General features: G+C 38.8%; 1 protein-coding gene across 3 annotated transcripts; it reads left to right on the plus strand.

Moving 5' to 3' along the window:
* Positions 1–4,718: 4,718 nt before the first annotated feature.
* LOC127418609 (zinc finger protein 501-like) lies at positions 4,719–25,609 on the plus strand. 3 transcript variants are annotated; one of them, XM_051659248.1, is made up of 3 exons: positions 4,719–4,799; positions 5,359–5,824; positions 21,968–25,609. In XM_051659248.1, exons 2-3 carry the CDS (start codon positions 5,359–5,361, stop codon positions 22,984–22,986), a joined length of 1,485 nt encoding a protein of 494 aa, XP_051515208.1. In that variant the 5' UTR covers positions 4,719–4,799; the 3' UTR covers positions 22,987–25,609. The 3 variants fall into 3 exon arrangements, with proteins under 3 accessions (XP_051515208.1, XP_051515207.1, XP_051515209.1); XM_051659247.1 differs by having other exon boundaries at positions 4,758–4,795; XM_051659249.1 differs by lacking the exon at positions 4,719–4,799 and adding an exon at positions 4,808–5,026.
* The last annotated feature ends 1,452 nt before the right edge of the window (positions 25,610–27,061 follow it).

Consider the following 27,061-nt stretch of genomic DNA (forward strand, 5'->3'; position numbering starts at 1 on the left):
TCCCTTCCTGTTAATGGATTCTCTGACCACTCCTAAAGCCCACTCAGTCTTTCCCTTCACCTACACCTCAAAATAAAATCTACCTGAACTGAATCCATGGGTGCCATTTTGTTTTAAAAAGGGTGCAGGGGGTGATGAATAGTAATTAGTTTATGTGCAGATAATGTTAAATAATATTTTACTGTTTTAATAAGTAGTCATTCTTAATGACCAATTCAAGCATTAACACTGTCAGTAGTTTTTGTCAGTCAGTGATTAAATACATGGATCCGTTGTTTGTTGTTATTTAAAGACTAGAGCAAACGTATTCCTAATGTTTTCTGTGAAATCAGCATAACTGCAAACTTGAATCATAAGTTACACGCGCTTTCTTACTGCCACAAAATTAAATTGAAACAGAACCGCGTGGACCTGCATGTAAGCGGTCCAGCACCAACACATTAGATGTTACTCCATCGTAAAATAAGAAGCGATGGCTGGGTTTCCTGATAACGTTGCAACTTAAGCTTTTACAATCATGTTAACTAACGTTACTCATTATTTTATGATGAAGTAACTTGTGTTTACCAAACCAGCACTTATATCGCTCATAAGCAGAAATTAAGTGCTTCGTTACGGGAGCTGTCCGGTCCAAATGTGCTGATCACTTCCAGAAGGTTTTTCCTTATGAATTTCATGATTTTTTGAAAATGTACAATAACTTAAAATCAGATGATTGCAACACGCTCCATAAAAGTTGGGACAGTCGTGTGTTTACCACTGTGAAACATCATAATTTCTTCTAATAACACGTATTAAGCTTTTGGGCACTGAAGACACAAGTTTGTTAAGTTTAGAAGGTGTCATTTTCCCCCATTCATCCTTTATGTACACTATATGGCCAAATGTTTGTGGACACCATATGTGCTTGATGAACGTTTGATTTCAAAACCTTAGGCATCAATTTCCCCCTTTGCTGTAATAACAGCTTCCACTCTTTTGGGAAGGCTTTCCACTATACTGTATGTAGTAACATGGCTGCAGGGATTTGCTCTACATTCAGAAATAAGGCTATCAGTGAGGTCAGGAACTGATGTTGGTTGATGGGGCCTGACTTACAGTCGCTGTTCCAGTTCACCCCAAAGGTGATCAGTGGGGTTCAGGTCTGGGCTTTGTGCAGGCCAGTCAATTTCTTCCATGCCAGACACAGTAAACCATTTCTTTATGGACCTAACTTTGTTCACAGGGGCATTATCATGCTGGAACAGAAAAGGGCTATCCCCAAACAGTTGCCACAAATTTGGAAGCACACAAAGCCCAAGCTATTACATAAAGAAACATTAAGATTTTTCTTTACTGGATTTAATGGAGTAACCAAATTCGTTAATTAGAAGGGGGTGTCCACAAACTTTTGGCCATATAGTGTAGGTCTTTAGTTGCACAATTGTACGGGTCTTCGTTGCCGTATGGTGTGCTTCATAATGCGCCACATTCAAAATTGGAGACAGGTCAGGACTGCAGGCAGGCCAGTCTAGCACCCACACTCTCTGCTTACACAGCCATGCACTTGTAATCTGGGCAGTATGTGGTTTGAAGTTGTCCTGTTGGAAAATGCAGGGACCTCCCTGGAAAAGGCAGTGTTGGATGGCAGTATATGTTGTTCCAAAATTTGTATATATCTGTCTGCATTCATGGTGTTCTCACAGATGTGTGAGTTACACATGCCATTGGCACTGACACACCCCTTGCCCATACAGACACTGGCTTTTGGACCTGACGCTAATAACAGCTTGGATGGCCCTTTTCATCTTTGGCCCGATAACACGACAGCTGTGTTTTTCAAAAACTTTTTGAAACGTGGACTCTTCTGACCAAAAAAACATTGTTCCACTGTTCTACTTTCCATCTAAGACGAGACTGAGCCCAAAGAAGTCGGCAGCGCTTCTGGACAGTGTTGATGTATGGCTTCTCCTTTGCACAGTAAAGTCTGTGGATGCAGCGGCGAATGGTGTTGACTAACAGAGGTTTACTAAAGTTATCCCAAGCCCATGTTCATGATATCCATTACAGATGAATGATGTTTTTTAAGACAGTGATGCCTGAGGGACGAGAGATCACACGCATTCAGAAGTGGTTTTTGTCTTGCCCTTTACACACTGAGATTTGACCAGATTCCTTGAATCTTTTAACTATATTGTGCACTGTAGAAATGCCCAAAATCCTTCCAATTTGTCTTGGGGGAACATTGTTCTCAAAGTGCTGGATTATTTGCTGAAGCTTCTGTTGGCAAATTGACAAGTCTCGAATGATCCTTGCTCTTGAAGGACTAGGCTGTTTTTGGAGGTCCTTATATACTATGACACGATTGCCTCACCTGTTTAACATCTCCTGTTTCACATCGCCTTGTTATTTCAACTCATCAAATTGTTATTAGTCTTAAATTGTACTAACAATCATGGACATTTTTTGTAAACTTGTTGAGGCACCGAAATGTATTAACTACTTACCCAATTCCGAAAAAGTTGGGACAGTATGAAAAATGCTAATAAAAACAAAAAGGAGTGATTTGTAATTTATATTCACTCTTTGCTATTTTTAAAGCACTACAACTGAAAATGTACAGTAATTTCAAATCAGATGATTGCAACATTAACTACTGCTGCCACACGACTGGCTGATTAGATAATCGCATGGACGATTATTGGTGCCAGACCGGCTGGTTTGAGTATTTCTGTAACTGCTGATCTCCTGGGAATTTCACGCACAGCAGTCTCTAGAATTTACTCAGAATTATGCCAAAAACAAAAAACATCCAGTGAGCAGCAGTTCTGTGGACGGAAACGCCTTGTTGATGAGAGAGCTCAACAGAGAATGGCCAGACTGGTTCGAACTGACAAATTCTACAGTAACTCGGATAACTGCTCTGTACAATTGTGTTGAGAAGAATATCATCTCTGAATGCTATTCTGAGATGCGGGTTGGTGCTGTTTTGGCGGCACGAGGGGGACTTACACAATATTTCGGTTTTAATGTTGTGGCTGATCGGTGTAGGTGCCACAGTTTGCTCCTTAGAGGCCACTCGCATATGGGTTCTCATAACGTCAACTATATCTCTGCCTTGCATCCCCTTTTAAAAAACGTACTGATCTTAACTGTATTGTCTCCATAATGAATGAATTCATATTGCTGGATTTTTTGCCTATGCATCCCTTTTATTCTTATGTGAGCTCTATTCACAATATAATATATATTGTGGCATCTTATTGCCTTTGTATTACTTTAATAAACAACTTTATGGCCTTTCTTCACCAAATATATGAACACTATTGCTGCGACTTATTACTTGCTTATACTCTTCTTATCAAAGTGCCTTTGTAAACCAAAACATGGTGATTTCTCCACAAAATTATCTAATCATTATCGCTGTGCCATCATTAACATATCGTTAACAGTTCTAAAATATATCATAACTGGTCAGACGAAGAAGGTTGTTATTTGTTTTTCCATTGCTTGAATAATAAGGAGTCTTAAAGCATTTAGATGTTGCCACGTTTATTTCGTCACTGAATAGTTTAAACTTGCAGTGATTTTTAACAAATTTACAGTAAATGACATGAGATGTACACGGCAAACAGACTTTATCAGTATTGTTCAAATTGATAATGTTTGTTTTAAAAGTCATTATAATTAAAACTAATATCATATACCATCTGCAAATATGCATACATCTTGTTTAAACAGATGTAATAAACCAACCTCACACAACTTCAGCAGATCCAGCATCCTGTTTGGCCGATTAAATAGCCTTTGCTGTTACATTATGCAGTGACTTTAAACATAAGTGTGTGTATAATTATATGTATTTACATACAGGGTTGGGGAGTAACGGAATAAATGTAACGGGAATACGTATTTAAAATACAAAATATAAGTAACTGTATTCCACTACAGTTACAATTTAAAATCATTGGTATTTAGAATACAGTTACATTCAAAAAGAATTTTGATTACTGAAGAGATTACTTTGCATTTTATTGTCATTTGTTTCATTTAATATTTAGTCCTTTCAGATGGAATACATTTATACATAAATTATGCGATCCAAAGTGCATTTGAACAGCGGTGAAACAGTTTCTTATGATGTGTTGCATTCATACGAGCAGACAGAGAAGTAAGTTTGGAGCAGAAGTAGAAATAAACCTTGTGTAAACTGTCAGCTTTACGCTAAGCTAAAATGCTATTTCTAGCCATTTTACATGCACGTTACCAGGCACGATTTTTTCATCAAGAAAATTCACGTTAGATAATTTCTTTTTTTTCTAGTAAGACCTTTGATATTAGGGCAAACATTTTATTCTTGATAATAATTTTTGTATTGTTTTCCTGTAAAAATATCTAAAAATCCTTAAAACAAGATCAATTTGATTTATCTTATTTTAGAAACAACACTGCATAAGATATTTAGGTTTTTCAGTGAATGTATTTTTAACATGTGTATTTTGTCTTACTGTACTTGCAGAGTTTTTATAGTCAAAACAAGTGAAAAAATCTACCAGTGCTGAAGAAGTAATCAGAAGTATTTAGAATACGTTACCGACCTTGAGTAATCTAACGAAATACATTACAAATTACATTTTACAGCATGTATTCTGTAATCTGTAGTGGAATATGTTTCAAAAGTAACCCTCCCTATATATATATAATTTTTCCCCAAACGCATCTTTACTCCAGTCCAGTATGAGGTGCAAAAGCGCCATTAGTTGTTTTGCAAACCTCCATTAAACAAGAGACGATGAAAGAAGAATTTGAGCTTTCAGTCGGTGCATAATGTGTTTTATATTGTTTTTGAGATTGATGTGTAGTTTTCTGTGCATGTTGTTTTTCTCTTGTTGACGTTTTATGATCGTAAAATAATCGTATTCTCGTCTTATGTGGCGATTTTGTGACGGACCCTTTTAAAAAGTCCGTTTCAGGAGAAACAAGAAGAAATTTGAGAATATCATGTTTAATTTATGAGCTCATCAGTCACTCATTCCAAAGCTATTTTGTGAGAACCCAGATTTAAATCTGCAGATCTATTCATAACTGTTTTCAATTAAACAAATGTTAGCATTTCACTATTAAAATAAGTTGAGTGTAATTTTACAGTGTGGGGCATTAACATATATGTCAACATAAATAACAACTGCTGCATATAACATGCAAAAGTGTGGCACAGGGAACTTTATAAGGAAAAACCAGTGATCGGTATCAGCCTCATTTCCTGACCGGTGCACCACTAGTTATTGGCTAATATCGATAATATTTCTGCTGTCAGTACAAATGAAACCATGAAAAATTACATTTATATATACCATCTCATAATGTTTTTGTGTTCAGATGTTCATCATGAGAGAGCAGGTGGATGTGATTCATGCTGGAGAACAGCAGATGCTGCAGACATCAGTGAAGATTGAAGTGATGCAAGAGGAGATAAAAGAAGAAAACACAACAGAGGAACAACAGAATGATGAAGATGATGATGAACAGCAGATGATACAGACACCAGTGAAGATTGAAGTGAAGCTGGTGGAGATAAAAGAAGAAAATACAACAGAAGAAGAACAGAGTGATGAAGATGATGACGAACAGCAGATGCTGCAGACACCAGTGAAGATTGAAGTGAAGCAGGAGGATATAAAAGAAGAAAACACAGCAGAGGAACAACAGAGTGATGAAGATGATGATGAACAGCAGATGCTGCAGACACCAGTGAAGATTGAAGTGAAGCAAGAGGAGATAAAAGAAGAAAACACAGCAGAGGAACAACAGAGTGATGAAGATGATGATGATTTTATTAATTCAGGTTAGTTTTATCTTTTTAATGTTGTTTTATAGTCACATTACTTACTTATTAGGCTTATATTTGCATAATTACACACATGTTTGGTATGTACAAGTTACTATACAAATTTAGAAGACCACATGACACTGGGTTTTTGTGGATAAAAGGGGAGATGAAAGCATTTCACTGCATTAAGGCTGTTGTCAACTCGACTACAAAAGTCAAGTCATTTTTATTGTATAGCGTGTGATTATTCATTTATTTTAATTTTTATCCCCTTTTCTCCCCAATTTGGAATGCCCAATTCCCACTACTTAGTAGGTCCTCGTGGTGGCGCAGTTACTCACCTCAATCCGGGTGGTGGAGGACAAGTCTCAGTTCCCTCCACTTCTGAGACCGTCAATCCGCGCATCTTATCACGTGGCTCATTGTGCATGACACCGCGGAGACTCACAGCATGTGGAGACTCATGCTACTCTCCACGATCCACACACAACTTACCACACGCCCCATTGAGAGTGAGAACCACTAATCGCGACCACGAGGAGGTTACCCCATGTGACTCTACCCTCCCTAGCAACAAGGCCAATTTGGTTGCTTAGGAGACCTGGCTGGAGTCACTCAGCACTCCATGGATTTGCTGAGCTACTCAGGCCCCCCGGCCTGTCGTGATTATTAAATAATCTTCTGATAGCGGTTATTATATCTTACCGCGGTTATTTGAGAAAACCACGATTATTGTACACGGTATTATTTAAAATTCTAATCACATTTTAAAGGGATAGTTCACCCAAAAAGGAAAATTCTCACCCTCATGCCATCCCAGATGTGTATGACTTTCTTCACCAGAACATATTCGAAGAAAAATTGACAAATAGCTCAGTAGGTCCTTAAAATGCAAGTGAATGGTGATTTGACATTTGAAGCTCCAAAAATCACAGACAGTCAGCATAAACGTCATCCATACGACTCCAGTGGTTAAATTAAGGTTTTATAAAGGGAAACAATCACTTTTGGTGCAACAATTATCAATATTTAAGTTTTTAAACTATAAATCGGTCAGAATGTGCGTGTAAACTTATCGTGTAGCGCCAAGTTCACGTGGTCTCTCATGTAACGTATTCGTGTTGGCATATTACGGATGTAATCTCACATTCTTCTCTCGGTTGAGATATCCAGGATAAGCACAAACGGACCTTTGTGAAAAACATAGATACAAATACTGATCTAATCCAAAACCAACAAAGTTTCTGTAGAGCATTCCTTCTACTCAGTTGTAAACATCGCTACTCTTCCGGGTGTGTCGCACGTACGTCAGTTCTCGCGTGAACATGCGAACGCAATTACGTCACGCGCATACCGCTGCTAACCCGGAAGCGATGCTTTACAGTTAAAAAATACTTGAACATTGATCTTTTTCGCACCAAAAGCGATTGTGACGCTTTAGAAGACATTAATTTAATCGCTGGATTTGTATGGATAACATTTATGCTGACTGTCTGTGATTTTTTGGAGCTTCAAAAGTCTGATTACCATCCACTTTCATTTTAAGGACCTACTAAGCTGAGATATTTTTCTATTTTCTTCAAATGTGTTCTGCTGAAGAAATAAAGTCATACACATCTTGAATAACATGAGAGAATTTAAATTTTTAGGTGAACCATCCCTTTAATGGACAAATACGGGAATTTTAAATAAAAACTTCTCATAAGTATTCAAACATCATAAAGGCTTTTTCTTCCATTCATCAGTGAGCGAGACAGTGATACTGAAGTGTAAAATTATATATACTGCATAAATACAATTAGTCAAATAATGTTGTCCACTATTAGACGTATGGTATGGTTAAAGTAAGGGTCACTGTGTTAAAAAATATATTATCGCATTTGACGCAAAGCTAGATCGTCAATTGTCGTATTATATGAATTTATAATACGCCATTTGCATACTTTACCTAGCAAAATGAACGAAAATGATTCTAAGTATGTACAGTTGGAAAAAAGGGACCTAGCTAATCCAGTGCTGGTCAGGCTTGTGAATATTCACACTCATTGTCGATATAACTTGAAATACACATTAAACACCTCTTTTTTTGCTGAATGAAGCAATAGCTTCATGTCTCAGTGTTCTATGGATGTTGTCCAATGTCATCCACAGTAGTGAGAATTCATTCACCAATCAGAGAAATCGATGTTACCATGGAAATAAAACATCCATGGAAATGTTACCATGGATCTCCCCACGCTTAAATTTTCGGTCCAAAAACTTTTTTATATCGGCTGTTTGAATATATTGTTCTTAACTTTTGTCACATTATTATACTAGTCAATAGCCTCATATTGAGTTTTTTTTTATTGTTTATTTGATTACATTTCAACACAATGTTCACGATTCTGAGTTTGAGAAATGCGGCACTTTCCGAAGTCCCTGAAAACTGCAGTTGTCAAGCCCCTTCTTGAAAAGAGCAATCTAGATAACTCGATATTGAACAATTACAGACCAATTTTAAATCTTCCTTTCATAGGCAAAATCATTGAAAAGGTTGTTTTCAATTAGCTGAACAAATTCTTAATTTGGAATGGCTACTTTGACAATTTCCAGTCTGGTTTTTGACCGCATCATAGCACAGAGATGGCACACATAAAGATCCTTAAATGATATTCAGTGCTGGTATTATTAGATCTTAGTGCTGCGTTTGACACTGTTGACCACAACATTCTCCTAGACAGATTGGAAAACTGGGTAGGGCTCTCTGGGATGGTCCTCAGCTGGTTCAGGTCATATCTAGAAGGGAGGGGTTATTATGTGAACATAGGCAACTATAAATCTAAGTGGACATCCATGACGTGTGGAGTCCCACAAGGCTCAATTCTTGCACCACTCCTGTTCAACCTGTATATGCTCCTACTTGGCCAAATTAAGAAAAATAACCAAATTGCGTACCATAGCTATGCAGACGACACCCAGTCCTATCTAGCCCTGTCTCCAAATGACTACAGCCCCATAGACTCTCTGTGCCAGTGCACTGACGAAATTAACAGTTGGATGTGCCAAAACTTCCTTCAGTTAAACAATGACAAGACAGAGGTCATTGTATTGACAACAAAGGCAAAATTCCCAAGGTGAACACATACCTTGACTTCAAGGGTCTAGAGACAAAAAATCAAGTCAGGAATCTTGGTGTCATTTTGGAGTCAGACCTTTCGTTTCAGTAGTCACATCAAAGTAATAACTAAATCAGCATACTATCATCTCAAAAATATAGCCAGAATTAGATGTTTTGTATCCAGTCAAGACTTAGAGAAACTTGTTCATGCATTCATCACCAGTAGGGTGGACTACTGCAATGGACTCCTCACCGGCCTTCACAAAAAGACCATTAGACACCTGCAGCAAGAATACCGTTGCCAGGATTCTCACCCGAACAAAAAAATCAGAACATATTATTCCAGTCCTCAGGTATTTACACTGGCTTACATTTAAAATAGATTTTAAAGTACTATAACTCGTTTATAAATCGCTCAACAGCCTAGGACCTAAATACATTTCAGATATGCTTGTTGAATATAAACCTAACAGACCTCTCAGATCATTAGTATCAAGTCAGTTAGACATACAGAGGGTTCACTCAAAACAAGGTGTGAGAGCATTTAGCTATTATGCCACCCACAGCTGGAACCAGCTTCTAGAAGAGGTCAGATGTGCTCCAACAGTAGCCACATTCAAATCCAGACTGAAAACACATCTGTTTAACTGTGCATTTACTAAATGAGCACTGTGCTGCACTTACTGGTTGCACTGCATCATTTTATTTCTGTATTCTTTTTTCTTTTTTTTTCTTTTTATTATTTGTACTTATTTTTTAAATTAATTTATTACTTTTTATTCTCATTTCTTGTTCTTAACTGGTTCTTGTACTTTATCATTTATATGTAAAGCACTTTGAATTACCATTCTGTATGAAATGTACTATATAAATAAACTTGCCTTGCCTAGACAGTGGCAGGTCTATTATTAGGTCACATTAACACTTACAAGTCCTACATTTTGATACAAATCCACTTTTCCCCCACTGTTTACATTCACTTTAGACATACTGTAAATCTGTATTTAAATGAACGACTCAAGACATTTTGGTAGAATTTGTAAATTTATTTGACCGTTCAGGCGCTCTTAGAGTGCACGCATAAAGCCTGCACATAATAAGCCGCCTGTCAGTCAAATGGCGCGCAGCTACTAGATGCTAGCGAATGAAAAAATTACACGCTCTGGATTGTTTTCAACAGCAAAATAAGAATATAAACTTTGCAAAAAGTGGCACAGGCCTAGGCTATATCACAAATATAGCCGGTTATTTTTTCGTTATTAGTGAAATTAGTTTTTAAATAATTAGTGATTGACTGATATATCGCAGAGGCCGATAAATGAAATTTCCTGTTTGGTTGATTTGTTTCTTGAGAGTGCTGAGAATCACCTGCTTGCATGTGAAGCAACTGAGACATGTAAACGACCAGTCACGGTTCATTTTGTTGTTACGGGCCATCGTGTTACTACAATAGACTGGTGTGCAACACAGTGTCATTTAAATGGTCCGAATATCAGAGCAGCGAAAGACGCGTTTGAGCTCATAATGTTAAAGTGCTCACCTGTTTCATTCTCACTCTCTCTCTTCAACAGTTCCCTGTAACTTTTAACTGTCTTGTCTAATGATAAAAATGCAAATATAATTAAAACTAATATCATATACCATCTGCAAATATGCACACATCTTGTTTAAACAGATGTAATAAACCAACCTCACACAACTTCAGCAGATCCAGCATCCTGTGGAGCGCTCATATATCTTCCTCTCAAGTGTGTAATCTAACAGTCTCTCAACAGTTCCCTGTCACTTTTAACTTTCTTTTTAATGATAATAGGCAAACATTAATAAAACTTCTATTATATACCATCTGCAAATATGCAGATATCTCGTTTAAACAGATGTAATTGACGAACCTCATGAAAATCAATTTTCTTCCCGTCGAGCGCTCATCTAATATCTTCCTCTGAAGTGCGTAGTCTATCAGCCAGAATAAAAACTTCAGGATCAGGATCAAAAGTTCCTCTGATTCACAAATCATGACGGTCAGTCTGTCATGCCGTTTAAACTGTCAGGAGATCGCTGCTTGCGCTGGATCCGCACGAGCGCATGAGTGCAACTTTAAAGTAAAAACGCTTCGTGTGCACTATAAGTAAATGTCTTATTCACTGTGCACTGTATGTGCAGTTGGTTTGATTCTGTATTTTTTGAGAAAATGCGATTGTTAATGCGCACATGCCATGGTTGCTGGACTACTGTGTGTACTGTTATTTCCTTCTTTCTAATATATTAAACATTTCTTTATGTGCAAATAATTTACCAAAATTTGATGACTAAACAGAAATCAGAAGAAACTGCTATCTACCATTTTAAAATACAATATTATTTTATATTTTAATATTTTATATTATTACTATAAGTTAAAGTTTAGTGTGAAATTGAGTAAAAGTACTAAATAGGAGTATTCATTATTTAGCAATTTTATGTTTGATATTTACTATATTAAATTGTGTGATATATTGGCATTGTACTGGCCTATCGGCCACCCTGCTCTCAGGATATCGGCATCGGCCATAAAAAAACCCATATCGGTCGATCACTAGTTTTAAATGGGCTACTTGTCTGGTTGGGCAAGTAAATATTTATTTCACTTGCCCGTTCAAAATCCACTTGTCGCAGACAAGCGTTAATGTTGAGCCCTGAAAAACACGGTAATTCTGTCGAAGGCAGCTAACTAAACATTGCCATTTGATAATACATCTCTGGTGGATAATCTCTGAGCTCAAAAATAGCAAACACAAAACAGGTGGCATTCATGTTTCTTGTTCACAGGTACGAGGCACTGCAGAGTTTGTTGTCACTGCTGAAACTTTTTAGTGTGTACGTGGCCATAGATGCAGTGTCCTGTGTTATTGGGCTGGTGAAGGCTTTAGTTGGCAGTAATTTATAGTCCATGGATTCCATTTTCAGTCTGACAGGAAGCTTGGCAGTTCATTTCGGTGAAGTCCATCCTAAGTCCGAGGTTCAGGCAGTGGCCAGTGAAGTATCCCATGTCTTAAAGTTGTGCTTGGCAGCAGTTTATCCTCTGTGAAGTCCATTGTAGTAGACTGATGTATTGCAGACAGTGATCATCAAAGTGCTCCTTGCTGTGTTTTTGGTACAGGCTGCAGTTAGTAGTCATCGATCAGCAAAACATAGTGGTGGGAGTGGGACATCGGGCAGGACTGGAGCTAAATCTGGAAATCTCAGGATATGTATCCCAAGGATGAGACAAGAAAACGAATAGAATATTATTAGCTTAGATGACATTCAATTTAAAGCAGAGTTATAGAATATGAGAAGGGTTTCCAGTTCCAGCAGACCTAACTAAAGCAGCATAACTGTGAGTTGAGGGAATAATTAGTTGGATGCCTGGCTGAAGAGATGAGTCTTTAGTCTAGACTTAAGCCCGAAGTATACTTTGATTATGGTCGAACACGAGATTGTGAAAGTATACTCCATTTGACAGTGCGCACATACACAGGTGGTTGACACATGCGCACTACAACTGTTGTTGTTTTTACCTTCATCTCTTCTCGCACTTCTTCGTTACAGCAACAGCTGAAATGTGAGCATTGCCACCTTGTGGATCCACTAAAGGCGGGCAGACATGGACTGATTTTTTCCAGTCAGGAGAGATCGCCTGGAAATCGTTGGTGCTCGTGTGGTTGTGGCTCGCTTCGTGTGAGAGGAATTACAAGCGGAGCCAAGCGGCTTTCGAGTAGCTCACGACCTCACGATAATTTTTAAAACTGTTTAAAAAAATTTGGGCCAATTTGGCGTTCTACCTGAAGCTGACCAATCAAGAGAAGGTGTTACAACTCACACGATCCATGAAAACTGAGTGTTCATGAAGCTTTTACACATTTGGAGAAAATGGTTGTGTTAAATCTGTGTTTTCCCCATATTATTCACGACCACATCACCGTAGGATTCTACAGAAATGCCATGCTGTTCTCTGCTCTTCAAACAAATAATTTGCCATACAGGTTGCACTTGAAAACAATCTTCACTCTGATGGACAGTTTTCACATTTCCATCATGGTCTATTTTTGAATTCGTTTCAGTTCTAGGGCAACATTTAGGGGGATATAGTATCTATTATAATTGTATTTTCACACAATAGTGGATATGTGATAGAAGATTTTTTTTTCTCCAAGTGCGTGTCTAGTGAAACAAAGGACATCTAGGTTGAAAGTTCTGCCTGTCAATCAACCGCTGCTAAAACAAGATTTTTTAACTTAGCTGTGTGTGCGGCTTTAAAGCGCATTTACATGGACAAGAAGACCCCATGGATCTTCTTCAGAATGACTGCTATCAACATGCAAGCAGTGTGACATAGATGAGAAGGACGTAGCCTAAATCTAAAGCTGAATAGTTCAGGTAGCGTACTCCACTAAAATAACTCTGAATTCTGCACTAAACATCATGTTTGCGCTTATATTAAATCCAAGTATAACCAACAGAAACGGTGAGCAAATTTTCCAAACTTTCTTTTTAATCTTGTACATTTTGTGCACTTTATCAGGAATTAACTGGCAGCAACACACTGACGTTATGATTGATGTATGCAGTCATAAAATCACAAAGCCTCCCTTCAAAATCTCAATCTGTCAAATGTTGTACAGCATTTGTAATAAGTATCCATTTTTTTTTTTTTTTAATCGGCAGATGAGTTTTCAGCTAATGCAGCCTCTGGCAATGCCAGTCTTCTATTTTATTTCTAAATCGCAAGCTACAAGGAATTGAAGCAGTGTTCTCTGGCTTTATGTCTTATAATGATAAATAGCGTGAAAATTAATGCGATTGCTCCGGAATTCGTCAGATAGTTAAGTCGTGTCGTGTACCACTGCACCTATACGATTTTTAGATAAACTGAGTCATAACGTGTGCAGGGGCTCATGACCTCCCGAGTGTCAGAACTCGCACCGTGTACACCCGGCCTAATTCGTGCAAATAATTTCAGGCGCATGTGTATTCTGCGCATTCAATGACACGCGGTTAGAAAAATTGGGCTGCACTCGAGCACCCTGCTGATGACGAGATTTGCATCATGCGTCCAGTACATTCGCATCTGACTGAAGTATACTTGGGGCTTTAAACTGAGAGAGTGTGTCTGAGTTCCGAACACTGCTAAGAAGACTATTCCAAAATTTAGGAGCCAAATAGGGAAAGGATCTACCTCCTTATGTGGATTTCGATATTTAAGGTATTATTAACAGGCCTCAATTTTGCGATTGTAATGACGTTTTATAGCATGATAGAAGGTTGCTTAACTACTAAGGAGCTAGGCCATTCAAAGCTTTGTAAGTAATTAAAAGAATTTTAAAATTGATACAAAACTTTACTGGCAGCCAGTGTAGTGATGGTAAAATGGGGCTAATATGATCATATTTCTTGGTTCTTTTAAGCACTCTAGCTGCTTCATTTTGAACTAACTGAATTCTATTAATTGAACCTGTATGACATCCTCCCAGTAATGCATTACAATAATCTAGTCTTGAGGTCATGAATGCATGAATTATTTTTTCGGTGTCAGAAGCAAGGAGCATGTGTTGTAATTTAGCAATATTTCTGAGGTGGAAGAATGCTGTTCTACAAACATTGGAACAATGGGCAAATTGCAATCAAGTATAACACCAAAGTTCTTTACTGTAGAAGATGACGTAACAGTACATCGATTGAAAATTAAATAATATTCTAGCATCTTATTTTTAGAGGGTTTTGGTCCAATAATTAATACCCCTGTTTTGTCAGAATTTAGTAGAAGGACATTTTTAGCCATCCAGTCTTTGATATCATTGATACACTGTGCTAACTTGGAAAATGTATTTGGGTTTCGAGGAAATATAAAGTTGGGTATTGTCAGCGTAACAGTAAAAAATAATTCCACGGTTCCTGATAATGTCTCCCAGGGAAAGCATATATAAGGAGAAAAGCAGAGGCCCTAAAACTGATCCCTGTGGCACTACATAACTTTAGCTTGATCTGACAATTCCTTGTTTACACAAAGTGGTAGCGATCAGATAAATAGGACCTAAACCTAGCTAATGCCTGTCTACAAATGGGAACAAAATTCTCAAGCCTAAGGGAATGCCGTGATCTATTGTGTCAAAGGCAGCACTAAGATCTAAAAGCTCTAAAAGTTAAGAGCAAGTCATTTGTAACTCTGATAAGAGCAGTCTCTGTATTATGATGGGGCCTAAATCCTGACTGAAATCCTTCACAAATACCTTTTGTCTGTAAAAATTAACATAGTTGGGATAATTAAGATGAAAGGTGAGCCGTTTCCATCCTTGACTTTGTAACATTTTTCTTGCCATTCAAATATTGCTAGCATCATCTTCACCTTGTCGGTAAACATGCAGTTCTCCGACGCAGCAATTATTTAATTAAGCATCAAACCACCTAATATTACATTTCGGTTGTGTTAAATGATTGATTTCTTGTACCATGACTATATGTAATAAAGTGTACTGTATACATACCTTGGCATTTCTCTGTTGATGTTCTAAATCCTCTTCTAAATTGGCCATCTCTCATTGCCATTGCATTTTGAGCATTTGAGCTTTTTTTTAATGCACAAATTCAGTGTTGCGTATTCTATCCATATGATGTCATATTGCATGTGTATTATGAAATGGCTTGTCATGTCAGGGACACATTTTAACTCAAAATTCACAACAGTGGAACATAAAATTCAAAATACAATCCCCACATCTAAACATTTAAGTGCTTGTATATGTAAAAAGTGCAGTATAGCTGTCTGAATGTGACATTGTCTGATTTATCTCCGTGCTTGTGGGGAAATTAACATTAACAGTGACAGCAAAACACCTTGCTTACATTTTCACTTGCAGCACAAAGAAATAGATCGGTTTCTTTCAGTGTTATTTGTGCATTTTTAACTTGCGCTGACTGACATATTAATATTATCACAATTTGTGCTCTATGGTATGCTTGTGTAGGCCCTACATCAGAATCAGAATGAGCTTTATTGCCAGGTATGCTTACACATACAAGGAATTTGTCTTGGTGACAGGAGCTTCCAGTGCACAACAATACAATACAGCAACAAGAAATAATAATAAAAAATAATTGAATAAAATAAATAAAAATTGAATAAAAATAAAAACTGAATAGAAAATAAAGTATATATAGAATACACAATAAGACAACAAAAAAAGAAAATAATAATAATATATATATATATATATATATATATATATATATATATATATATGCAGTGTAAATACAAATCTGTTACAGTGCATCCGGAAAGTATTCACAGCACTTCACTTTTTCCACATTTTGTTATGTTACAGCCTTATTCCAAAATGGATTAAATTCATTATTTTCCTCAAAATTCTACAAACAATACCCCATAATAACAACGTGAAAGCAGTTTGTTTGAAATCTTTGCAAATTTTTAAAAAATAAAAAAAACTGAAAAAAATCACATGTACATAAGTATTCACAGCCTTTGCTCAATACTTTGTTGAAGCACCTTTGGCACCAATTACAGCCTCAAGTCTTTTTGAGTGTTATGCTACAAGCTTGGCACACCTATTTTAGGGCAGTTTCTCCCATTCTTCTTTGCAGGACCTCTCAAGCTCCATCAGGTTGGATGGGGAGCGTCGGTGCACAGCCATTTTCAGATCTCTCCAGAGATGTTCAATCGGGTTCAAGTTTGGGCTCTGGCTGGGCCACTCAAGGACATTCACAGAGTTGTCCCGGAGCCACTCCTTTGTTATCTTGGCTGTGTGCTTAGGGTCGTTGTCTTGTTGGAAGATGAACCTTCACCCCAGTCTGAGGTCCAGAGCGCTCTGGAGCAGGTTTTCATCAAGAATGTCGCTGTACATTGCTGCATTCATCTTTCCCTTGATCCTGACTAGTCTCCCAGTTCCTGCCGCTGAAAAACATCCCCACAGCATGATGCTGCCACCACCATGCTTCACTGTAGGGATGGTATTGGCCAGGTGATGAGCGGTGCCTGGTTTCCTCCAGACATGACGCTTGCCATTCAGGCCAAAGAGTTCAATCTTTGTTTCTCATGGTCTGAGAGTCCTTCAGGTGCCTTTTGGCAAACTCCAGGCGGGCTGTCATGTGCCTTTTACTGAGGAGTGGCTTCCGTCTGGCCACTCTACCATACAGGCCTGATTGGTGGAGTGCTGCAGAGATGGTTGTTCTTCTGGAAGGTTCTCCTCTCTCCGCAGAGAAATGCTGGAGCTCTGTCAGAGTGACCATTGGGTTCTTGGTCACCTCCCTGACTAAGGCCCTTCTCCCCCGATCGCTCAGTTTGGCCAGGCGGCCAGCTCTAGGAAGAGTCCTGGTGGTTCCAAACTTCTTCCATTTACGGATGATGGAGGCCACTGTGCTCATTGGGACCTTCAATGCTGCAGAAATTTTTCTGTACCCTTCCCCAGATCTGTGCCTCGATACAATCCTGTCTCGGAGGTCTACAGACAATTCCTTGAACTTCATGGCTTGGTTTGTGCTCTGACATGCACTGTTAACTGTGGGACCTTATATAGACAGGTGTGTGCCTTTCCAAATCATGTCCAATCAACTGAATTTACCGCAGATGGACTCCAGTAAAGTTGTTGAAACATCTCAAGGATGATCAGTGGAAACAGGATGCACCTGAGCTCAATTTTGAGTGTCATGGCAAAGGCTGTTAATACTTATGTACTTGTGATTTTTTTCGTTTTTTATCAAACAAACTTCTTTCACATTGTCATTATGGGGTGTTGTTTGTAGAATTTTGAGGAAAATAATTAATTTAATCCATTTTGGAATAAGGCTGTAACATAACAAAATGTGGAAAAAGTTAAGTGCTGTGAATACTTTCCGGATGCACTGTATATACAGTGCAAGGGAATGTAATGGCAGAAGTGGTTGGATGTGTTGGATAAATATAAAAAGACTAAACTTTGAATTGCACATAGTTATTGCTCAATGGGGCAATTTAACTGTTCATGAGATGGATAGCCTGAGGGAAAAAACTTTTCCTGTGCCTGACGGTTCTGGTGCTCAGAGCTCTGAAGCGTCGGCCAGAGTGCAACCATTCAAAAAGGTAGCGGGCAGGGTGAGTGGGGTCCAGAGTGATTTTTCCAGCCTTTTTCCTCACTCTGGATGTGTACAGTTCTTGAAGGGAGGGCAGGGGGCAACCAATAATCCTCTCAGCAGTCCGAACTGTCCTTTGTAGTCTTCTGATATCCGATTTCGTAGCTGCACCAAACCAGACAGTTACTGAAGTGCAGATGACAGACTTAATGACTGCTGAGTAGAACTGTATCAGCAGCACCTGTGGTAGGTTGAACTTCCTCAACTGGCGGAGTAAGTACAACCTCTGCTGGGCCTTTTTCACAATGGAGTCAATGTGGGTCTCCCACTTCAGGTCATGTGAGATGGTAGTGCCCAGGTACCTGAATGACTCCACTGCTGCCACAGTGCTGTTTATAATGGTGAGGGGGGTCAGTGTTGGGGTGTTCCTCTTAAAGTCCACAATCATCTCTACCGTTTTGAGTGTGTTCAGCTCAAGGTTGTTTTGACTACACCAGTGGGCCTTCCATTCAACCTCCTTTCTGTATACAGACTCATCATCATCTTGGATGAGGCCAATGACAGTAGTGTCGTCTGCAAACTTCAGGAGCTTGACAGAGGGGTCCTTGGCGGTGCAGTTGTTTGTGTACAGGGAGAAGAGTAGTGGGGATAGCACACATCCCTGGGGGGCACCAGTGCTGACTGTACAGGTGCTGGAAGTGAATTTCCCGTCTCACAAGCTGCTGCCAGTCCGTCAGAAAGCTGGTAATCCATTGACAGATAGACATGGGAACAGAGAGTTGGTGTCATTTGGTCTGGAGAATAGCTGGGATGATGGTGTTGAAAGCCGAACTGAAGTCCACAAAAAGGATCCTTACATATATCCCTGGTCTGTCCAGATGTTGCAGGATATGATGCAATCCCATGTTGACTGCATCCTCAACAGACCTGTTTGCTCGATAAGCAAATTGAAGGGAATCTAGAAAGGGTCCAGTGATGTCCTTCAGGTGGGCCAACACCAGACTCTCAAATTATTTCATGACCACAGACGTCAGGGACAAGCGGATGAAACACCATCATGGCCCTGTGCTTTCCTTGTCTTTTGTTTTCAGAAGCCACGGCACACCTCTTCTTCACAGATCTTAAGTGCAGGTTGAGGAGGGGAGTTGCAGGAGGTGTTTGTGTGAAGTGAAGGTCAGAGCGGGTTTGGGTGTGAGATTGGACCTTTCAAATCTGCAGTAGAACACATTCAAGTCTTCAGCCAGTTGTGGGCAGGAGTCCTGTAGTTTGTAAGTTGTTTTAGGCCACTGCACACTGATGCAGGGTCATTAGCTGAAAACTTGTTTTTCAGCTTATCAGAATAGTTTCTTTTAGCCACTGATTTCCTCGTTCAGTGTGTTCCTGGCCTGATTGTACAAGACCTTATCCCCACCTCTGTAAGCAACCTCTTTGGCCTGACGAAGCTGTCTGAGTTCTGCTGTAAACCACGGTTTGTCGTTGTTGTATGTTAAGTCCTAGTAGGAATGCACATATCCTCACAGAAACTGATATATGATGTAACAGTATCTGTGAGCTCATCCAGATTAGTGTCTGCAGCCTCAAAAACACTCCTATCAGTGCAGTCAAACCAGGCATGTAGTTCCAGCTCTGCTTCATTGGTCCACATTTTACAGTCCTTACTACAGGTTTAGCAGATGTTAGTTTCTGTCTGTAGGTTGGAAGAAGATGAACCAGACAATGATCAGAGAGTTCCAAAGCTGCTCTAGGGACAGAGTGATATGCATCCTTTATTGTTGTGTAGCAATGATCCAATATATTTCTGTCTCTGGTTGGGCATGTAATGTGCTGTTTGTATTTGGGCAGTTCACGTGTGAGGTTTGCTTTGTTAAAATCCCCAAGAATAATAATAACTGAGTCTGGATTTTGTTGTTCCATGTCTGTGATTTGATCAGCCAGCTGTTGCAGCGCTGCGTTCACCCACGCGTGTGGCGGGATATAAACACTCAACAGAATAAATGAGGAAAACTCCCGCAGAAAGTAGAAAGGCTTACAGTTCTAAAGACTACTTCCAAATTAGGACAGAATATCTTCTTTAACATTGTTACATCTGTACATCAACTTTCATTGATGTAAAAGCATGTTCCACCGCCTCTCGTTTTTCCCATTATATCCGCGATGCGATCCGCTCTGAACAGCTGAAAGCCCGGCAGATGTAATGCGCCCTCCTAAATGGCTTCACTCAGCCAGGTTTCTGTGAAGCACAAGGCAGCAGTGGTGGAAAAGTCCTTGTTTGTACAGGTGAGGAGATGTAGTTCGTCCGTTTTGTTAGGAAGAGAGCAGAGATTCGCTAGATAAATACTTGGCAAGGCTGCTTGAAAGCCGCACCGATGGAGCCTGATTAGCTCGCCAGCTCGTCTCCCTCACCTGCGTCTCTTGAACAGCACAGCTGCACTGCCGACTAAAATGTCCAGCAAAGTGTCCGAATAGTCAAAAACTGGGAAAATATTGTCTAGTATGTGCTGCTGAATGAGCTCTACACTGAGGCGGTATTTCACTCATAAAGAACACTTATAATGGAACAGTGATGCGTCTTATACAAAATACTGTATTATACTCACTTCACATTTTTATCTTTTTTTTTATGTCAGTTCAGTGGCACTGCAAAGCACATATAGAGCTGCTATAAGTGTTGGGTGTGACCCACAATAATTAAAATCAGATATTTTCCTGTAATGAAGTGATGCAAGGAATTACTCTTTATTTTTCAAGGAATTACTTTTTATAACTATTCAATTATAGCTTCTTTTCTGTTGTTATTTGCATTACAAATATGATTTTAATTGGATCAAAATTATTGCGCTTCATTTTATTTTGTAGATGTGCATGTGCAAGCTGAGCTCATGCATCAGGCACAGATGTGCAAATGTTTTAAGCACTCTCTTCTACAGTGTCCTCACTCACATGGCACTGGGAAGCCCTTGAATAATTTTTCTTGTTTCAATGAAATATCAGAACGAACAAATTGATTATACATCCCAGTGCTACAGAGGACGTTCTGGATGAGTATGCTCGGTTCGTGTGTTTCTGTGCATGCTGTGCAGCAGCTCACACAACAGCAGCTCTACTCAGTTGTATGTTTTGAGGTATCGGGATATTTTAACAAGTACAAGTACATGAGTAAAGTATCTAACCTGATGCCATCCTTGAATAAATGCATCATTCTTTCTGTGTGGTGCTTCATCTTTGGAAATAAGGAGTATTCCAAACTCCTGTCGAACTCTGCCAGATGAAGCTGATGGCGACGCTGAACGCACTAGTGGAATCGATGCGCTGTGAATAGTGGCTGTACGTGATAGCAATATCCAGTGTCCAGAATATGAATGAATTTCTCCATAGCGAGCCTAATTTTGTTCTATTTCTAAAATCTCTCACGGGCCGCATCAGAGCAGTCAGAGGCCGCAGATGGCCTGCGGGCCAGACTTTGGACACCCCTGACGTAACTAATGGCTAAAGCATTTCTAAAAGACTTGGAGGCCATTTAGACTGAATACGTTGTTGCGTTCAAAAAGCAAGACACAATTCAATGAATAGAGCACAACACGTGTGTCTCGAGACAAAAGAACTTAAAACAATTATGCTGCACCTGCGTGAGACGCTGAAAACACTGTGATGCGCTGTGATATTTTACATAGGAAACCCCCCCCCCCGGAAAAACAGCATAGATGAAAAATATATATGTTTTTCTTTTTTTTGTGTGTGTGTGTGTGTTTGTGTGTGTGTGTGTGCGTAGTAGATCTTACTATAATAACGTTATGAAAAAGTTTATCTCTTGCCATAGAAATGTGAGCACCGTTGATATAAATATATACATTTTTCAATTCAAAAATCACAAATATATACTGAACATTTGTTTTCTTCCACTAAATTGCGGTTCCTTTTGATGTTTCACACCTCTTGAATTTGAATTGATTTTTGATAATTTACTGTGTTTATTGTAGAGCCGACGGAAGTGAAAGAGCAACATCAAGAACTGAATGAAAAGGAGGAGAAACTTCAGCATCAGAATTTCACAACTGGAGAAAAATCTTTGAGTTGTTCAAACACAAAAAAGAGTTGCTCACCAAAAAAGCATCAAAGAAGAGCAGCCAAGAAATCTCTTATCTGCTCTCAGTGTGGAAAGAATTTCAGTTTTAAAAGTGATCTTAATATACATATGAGTGTTCATACTGGAGAGAAGCCTTACACCTGCCTTCAGTGTGGAAAGAGTTTTGCACGTAAAAAATATCTTAATATGCACACAAGAGTTCACACAGAAAAAAAGCATTTACCATGCCATCAGTGTGGAAAGAGTTTCACACAAAAACAATATCTTATTAAACACATGAGAGTTCATACTGGAGAAAAGCCTTACACGTGCCATCAGTGCGGAAAATGTTTTGCATATGCAGATAATCTCAAGAATCATCTTCGCCGTCACTCTGGAATAAGACCATTTGAATGTGATAAGTGTGGAAAAATATTTGTTTTGGATTCAGGCTTAAAACAACATCTGAAAAGACACACAAATGAGAAGCCTTACAAGTGTTCTTCTTGTGGAAAGAGTTTTGCAGACCTGTCCTATTTTAAAGAGCACCAGAAAATACATACCTTTATGAGGGCTCATATGTGCTTTGAATGTGGGAAGACTTATATTACAGCCAGCCACTTGAAACAACACCAAAAAATTCATACTGGAGAAAAACCTTACAAGTGCTCACACTGTGAAAAGAGTTTTACTTGCTCGCAAAACCTGCAAAAACACGAGAGAATCCATACTGGAGAAAAACCTTACAAGTGCTCACAATGTGAAAGGAGTTTCACTCGGTCAGAGCCCCTGAAAACACATGAAATAATTCATACTGGAGAGAAACCATACCACTGCTCTTCATGTGGGAAAAGTTTCAGCGCAGCAAGTAATCTAAAGAGACATATAAAAAAGAATTGCCCAAGTATTCACAGTGAGCAAAAATCATATTAAGGTCCAAAGATATCAAGTAAAATTGTTGGAAGTTCAGATGAACACAAAGATAGAATTTCTCCCAAAAGACAGCATCATCTAAGAAAGTAAAAAAGGACATTTAACAAAGTCTTCGTATTAATTCAGGAATTTTTCGGAATGCTTTTCTGTTGTGTGTGGGCTACCTTTTTATTAATGGAAACTAAGGATGCTACAGTCAATCGGCCATTGAATAGTATCGTCCTTTAATCACTTCCTATGACTCAATCAGTGGTCTCATAATTAGGCCGCAAAAGGCTCCTTGAATGAACATTGCATTTATATAGTGTTTTTCTGACACTACACTCAAAGCGATTTACACAGTGAACCAGGGACTCTCCTCAACCACCACCAGTGTGCAGCATCCACCTGGATGATGCGACGGCAGCCATAGTGCCCCAGTACGCTCACCACACACCAGCTATTGGTGGAGAGGAGAGAGAAGAGTTATAGAGCCAATTAATGGATAGGGATTATTAGGAGGCCATGATTGAGAAGGGCCAATAGGGGGAATTTGGCCAGGACACCAGGGTTACACCACTACTCTTTCAATTTTTAATGACCATAGAGAGTCAGGACCTCAGTTTAACATCTCATCCGAAGGACGGTGCCTTTTTACCGTATAGTGTCCCCATCACTATACTGGGGCATTAGGACCCACACACTCCCTAATACCTCTTCTAGCAGCAACCTTAGTTTTCCCAGGAGGTCTCCCATCCAGGTACTGGCCAGGCTCAACCCTGCTTAGCTTCACTAGGCAACCAGTCTTGAGCTACAGGGTGACATCACTTCAGCGTCACTGTCATTTCATCAAGGGTGAGTGGAACATTGGCCGAATGTTGTAAGACAACAAATCTGATTCGCCAGTAAAGAATGATGCGGTGAGAGAGGTATGGGAATATAAAAAGCTTGTATGAATGCTATTTCTCACGGTACACCCTATCATCCTACATTTAGGAAATCCACCACCGGTCCAGCTGCAGATGTTGAGGTCCCTTCATTGCACCAACAAAAAAAAAAAAAAAATTTTATTCATTTTATTTTATTGGAACAAAACCAAGCTATGAGACTGATTCAAAAAGTGGGCCCCACCCTCTGAATGTATGAAGAGATGTAAAAAATTGTCTCTGCATAAATGGCAGAGTCTGTTTTTTGTGCCTATTTATTTTTCTTTATTTTTATTCTCTTCCTTGATGTCTGTTCTGTTTTCTCACATTCGCTCTCTCTGTTTTGTGCACATTCTGATTGGCAAGATCTTGTCAGTCTCAGAAGATGTGCACCAACCAAAATAGTGAATTAATCATGACAAAATTCTGAGAAAGGGAAAAAATACACACGCTCATGCTCATATTGCAATTTTATTTTGTTTTGTAATTATTGTTTCAATAGTTTCTGCCAAAATACCATAGTTACTGCAATTGTTATTACTATGCCTTAACGTTTACATTCATATGGTAAGACTTTCAAACTATGGAAAATGCTTACAAAATCTTTGTATTTTCTTGACTAATACTAAGTTACCACCGTATTATTGTAATGACAATACCTGTATTGGCATTAACTATACAGCAGTTACCTTAGTACATGTTTCTAAGGGTAACAAAATGGGATACTTTGAGGAAAATATTAAGTGATACCTTATTTCAATTCAAACTTAAAGGAGTTTCCATGCCATGGATTCTTATTTTATTTTCGGTCACACTTTATATTAGGTGGCCTTAAGTACTATGTACTAACATTAAATACATACCAGACTATATTTTCTGTGTAACTACGTGTTGTTCTGCAAAATGCCCACATTTGCTGCTAATGAGGTTGAGGTACGGGTAGGTTTAGGAGTAAGGTTAGGGTTAGGATTAGGGGTTAGAGTTTTCTTCCTTGAGGTCCACATTATGTTAGTAAAATTTCTTGCACAAAAACAGTCATAATGTAGTATTACATGACCTTTTTCTACCCTGTGTTTAGTCATCTATCTGAAACGCTCCGTTTGACCTGTACTACAGCTTTAAAACACGCCCACTGTTCTAATTGGCTAACATCTTTGCAGAGTAAATGCCCTCCCGCTATTACACATGTGGAACTGTATTTTCCAAAAATGAAAGAATGAAAACATGTAAGCGATTTACAAAATCCACTAAAAGCACGCGCTCCAGACAATCATTGACAGCTGTATGTTCCATTAAATGTGAAGCACACAATTGAATTACAGCAGTTGTTCAGCTGAATAACTGATAACTGAACTGAAGTCGGCACACTGTTGCTTCCAAGTACTTACTTTGTCAGGCATACAAGATTTGGTGGTAAAATAATGCTATGTAAAGCTGAAAACAGTGAAAATAGTCCAGAATAACACAAGCCGTGAATGTGAAAGGTTAATAAATCTGTATTCAGCTGTAAAGAGAGTTATAAGAGTTATGGAGTGGTGGTGGCATGGTGGACTAAAGCACCATAACTGGTAATCAGAAGGCTGTTGGTTTAATCCCCACAGCCACCACCATTGTGTCCTTGAGCAAGGCACTTAACTCCAGGTTGCTCCAGGGGGATTGTCCCTGTAATAAGTACACTGTAAGTCGCTTTGGATAAAAGTGTCTGCCAAATGCATAAATGTAAGAGATGGTGGGCTCGTGGGTTTCCCCTGTCTCTCTTCACATTTATATGCTTCCATGTCGACTAATACAAGATGTTCGCCGGGAGGGGATTCCCTCGCTCGCTCGAACAAGGGAGAGGGTCTCCCGCGATACTCGATTAATCACAGAAAAAAGGATGTCCAGACATGTTAATTTTTGGTCAAAATACAGGATGATCTTGCTAACACGAGACAGTTGAGACAGCTGGCAGCCTTACTAGCATATACTTCACCACTGTCTTTCAATGTGCTACACGTTATTCTAACATAATCATTTAATATCAAATCGATACTTGAGGAATTATGTATTTCTTTGGTGAGTAACTGTGTATTATGTACAATCCCCTCCACGTTGGAGTTCTGATCATGGGTTATTATGCAATAAAATGCTTACATATCAAACAAACTCAGGCAATTAAACATTTGAATTACACTTGTTACTCACCAGCACTACGGTCATGTCCGATATAGTTGGCACTGCTCCATCTTTCAATACAAGTTTCTTTGCAAAGCTTGAATCATGGTTCTCAAAAGAGTCCATAGAGAAAATGTGGCAGAAATATATAATTCCAAATTGACGCTTGTTTGAACTTGTCACTCGTTTCTAATGTTGGGATCCTTCAGAAGGCATGGCAGAGATGCAGTTTATCCATAACCAGGAACACAATAACATCTGGGTACTTTACTCCACATCTTAATATTTTCGTTGGTGAAAAGCAAACAGTAAAAATAGTGAAACTTCCAGTATTGGCATCCCTCATCCGCTCTCTCTTTCTGATTTCACCGCGGCGATTGCAGATAATGTAGAGACTATGCAAATGACTCCTATCTTCTACGTCACAAGGAGGAAAATTTCAAAACGAGTCGTTTTTGCAGGGTGGAAACAGTAAGTACTCTTTTTGGACTGGAGAATCATTTTTGAATTCTGAAAGTTACAGTATGCTTTTATAACACAATGACCTCTTATATGACAAAAAATGTAATTATTTGAGATTGTAGTTTCAACTTATGTTTTTATATTTACAATTTGAGTGTGTTTGTATTCATGTTGAACCCCTGCCTTAAATGCATATTTATGAACTTAATTCTAGCATGTATTAGATCTTCAGTTTGAAAATGTGAAATATAATGATAATTATATACTGTAAAAAATTATAATAATAATTTGTGAAACTGATTATTTCTATATCATCTTATCTTGACTGCTGTGTATTAAAGTCCATTCTTTATAATCTGAGGATTTGTCTAGTGTTTGATTTGCATTGACTAAAATTAGCACGTGCACGTTATATAAACAAATCTTTAACGTTTCCCAAATGCATCGACACTCCATTCCAATAGTTGGCGGGAAAGCACCATAAGTTGTTTTGCAAACCGCCATTAAGAACATTTTGAATCCAACAATAGGAAGTAATATACTATTACAGTTTC

This window comes from Myxocyprinus asiaticus, chromosome 28, assembly GCF_019703515.2.
Source record: "Myxocyprinus asiaticus isolate MX2 ecotype Aquarium Trade chromosome 28, UBuf_Myxa_2, whole genome shotgun sequence".
Classification (NCBI taxonomy): domain Eukaryota; kingdom Metazoa; phylum Chordata; class Actinopteri; order Cypriniformes; family Catostomidae; genus Myxocyprinus; species Myxocyprinus asiaticus.

Bases quoted from the DNA above. Each gene is read 5' to 3' on its own strand.
- LOC127418609 (XM_051659247.1), top strand. From the start codon at position 4,772: ATGAAAGAAGAATTTGAGCTTTCA. The intron at 4,796-5,358 runs GTCGGTGCATAA...TTTTGTGTTCAG, and splicing joins AAGAAGAATTTGAGCTTTCA to ATGTTCATCATGAGAGAGCA. The intron at 5,825-21,967 runs GTTAGTTTTATC...TGTTTATTGTAG, and splicing joins TGATGATTTTATTAATTCAG to AGCCGACGGAAGTGAAAGAG.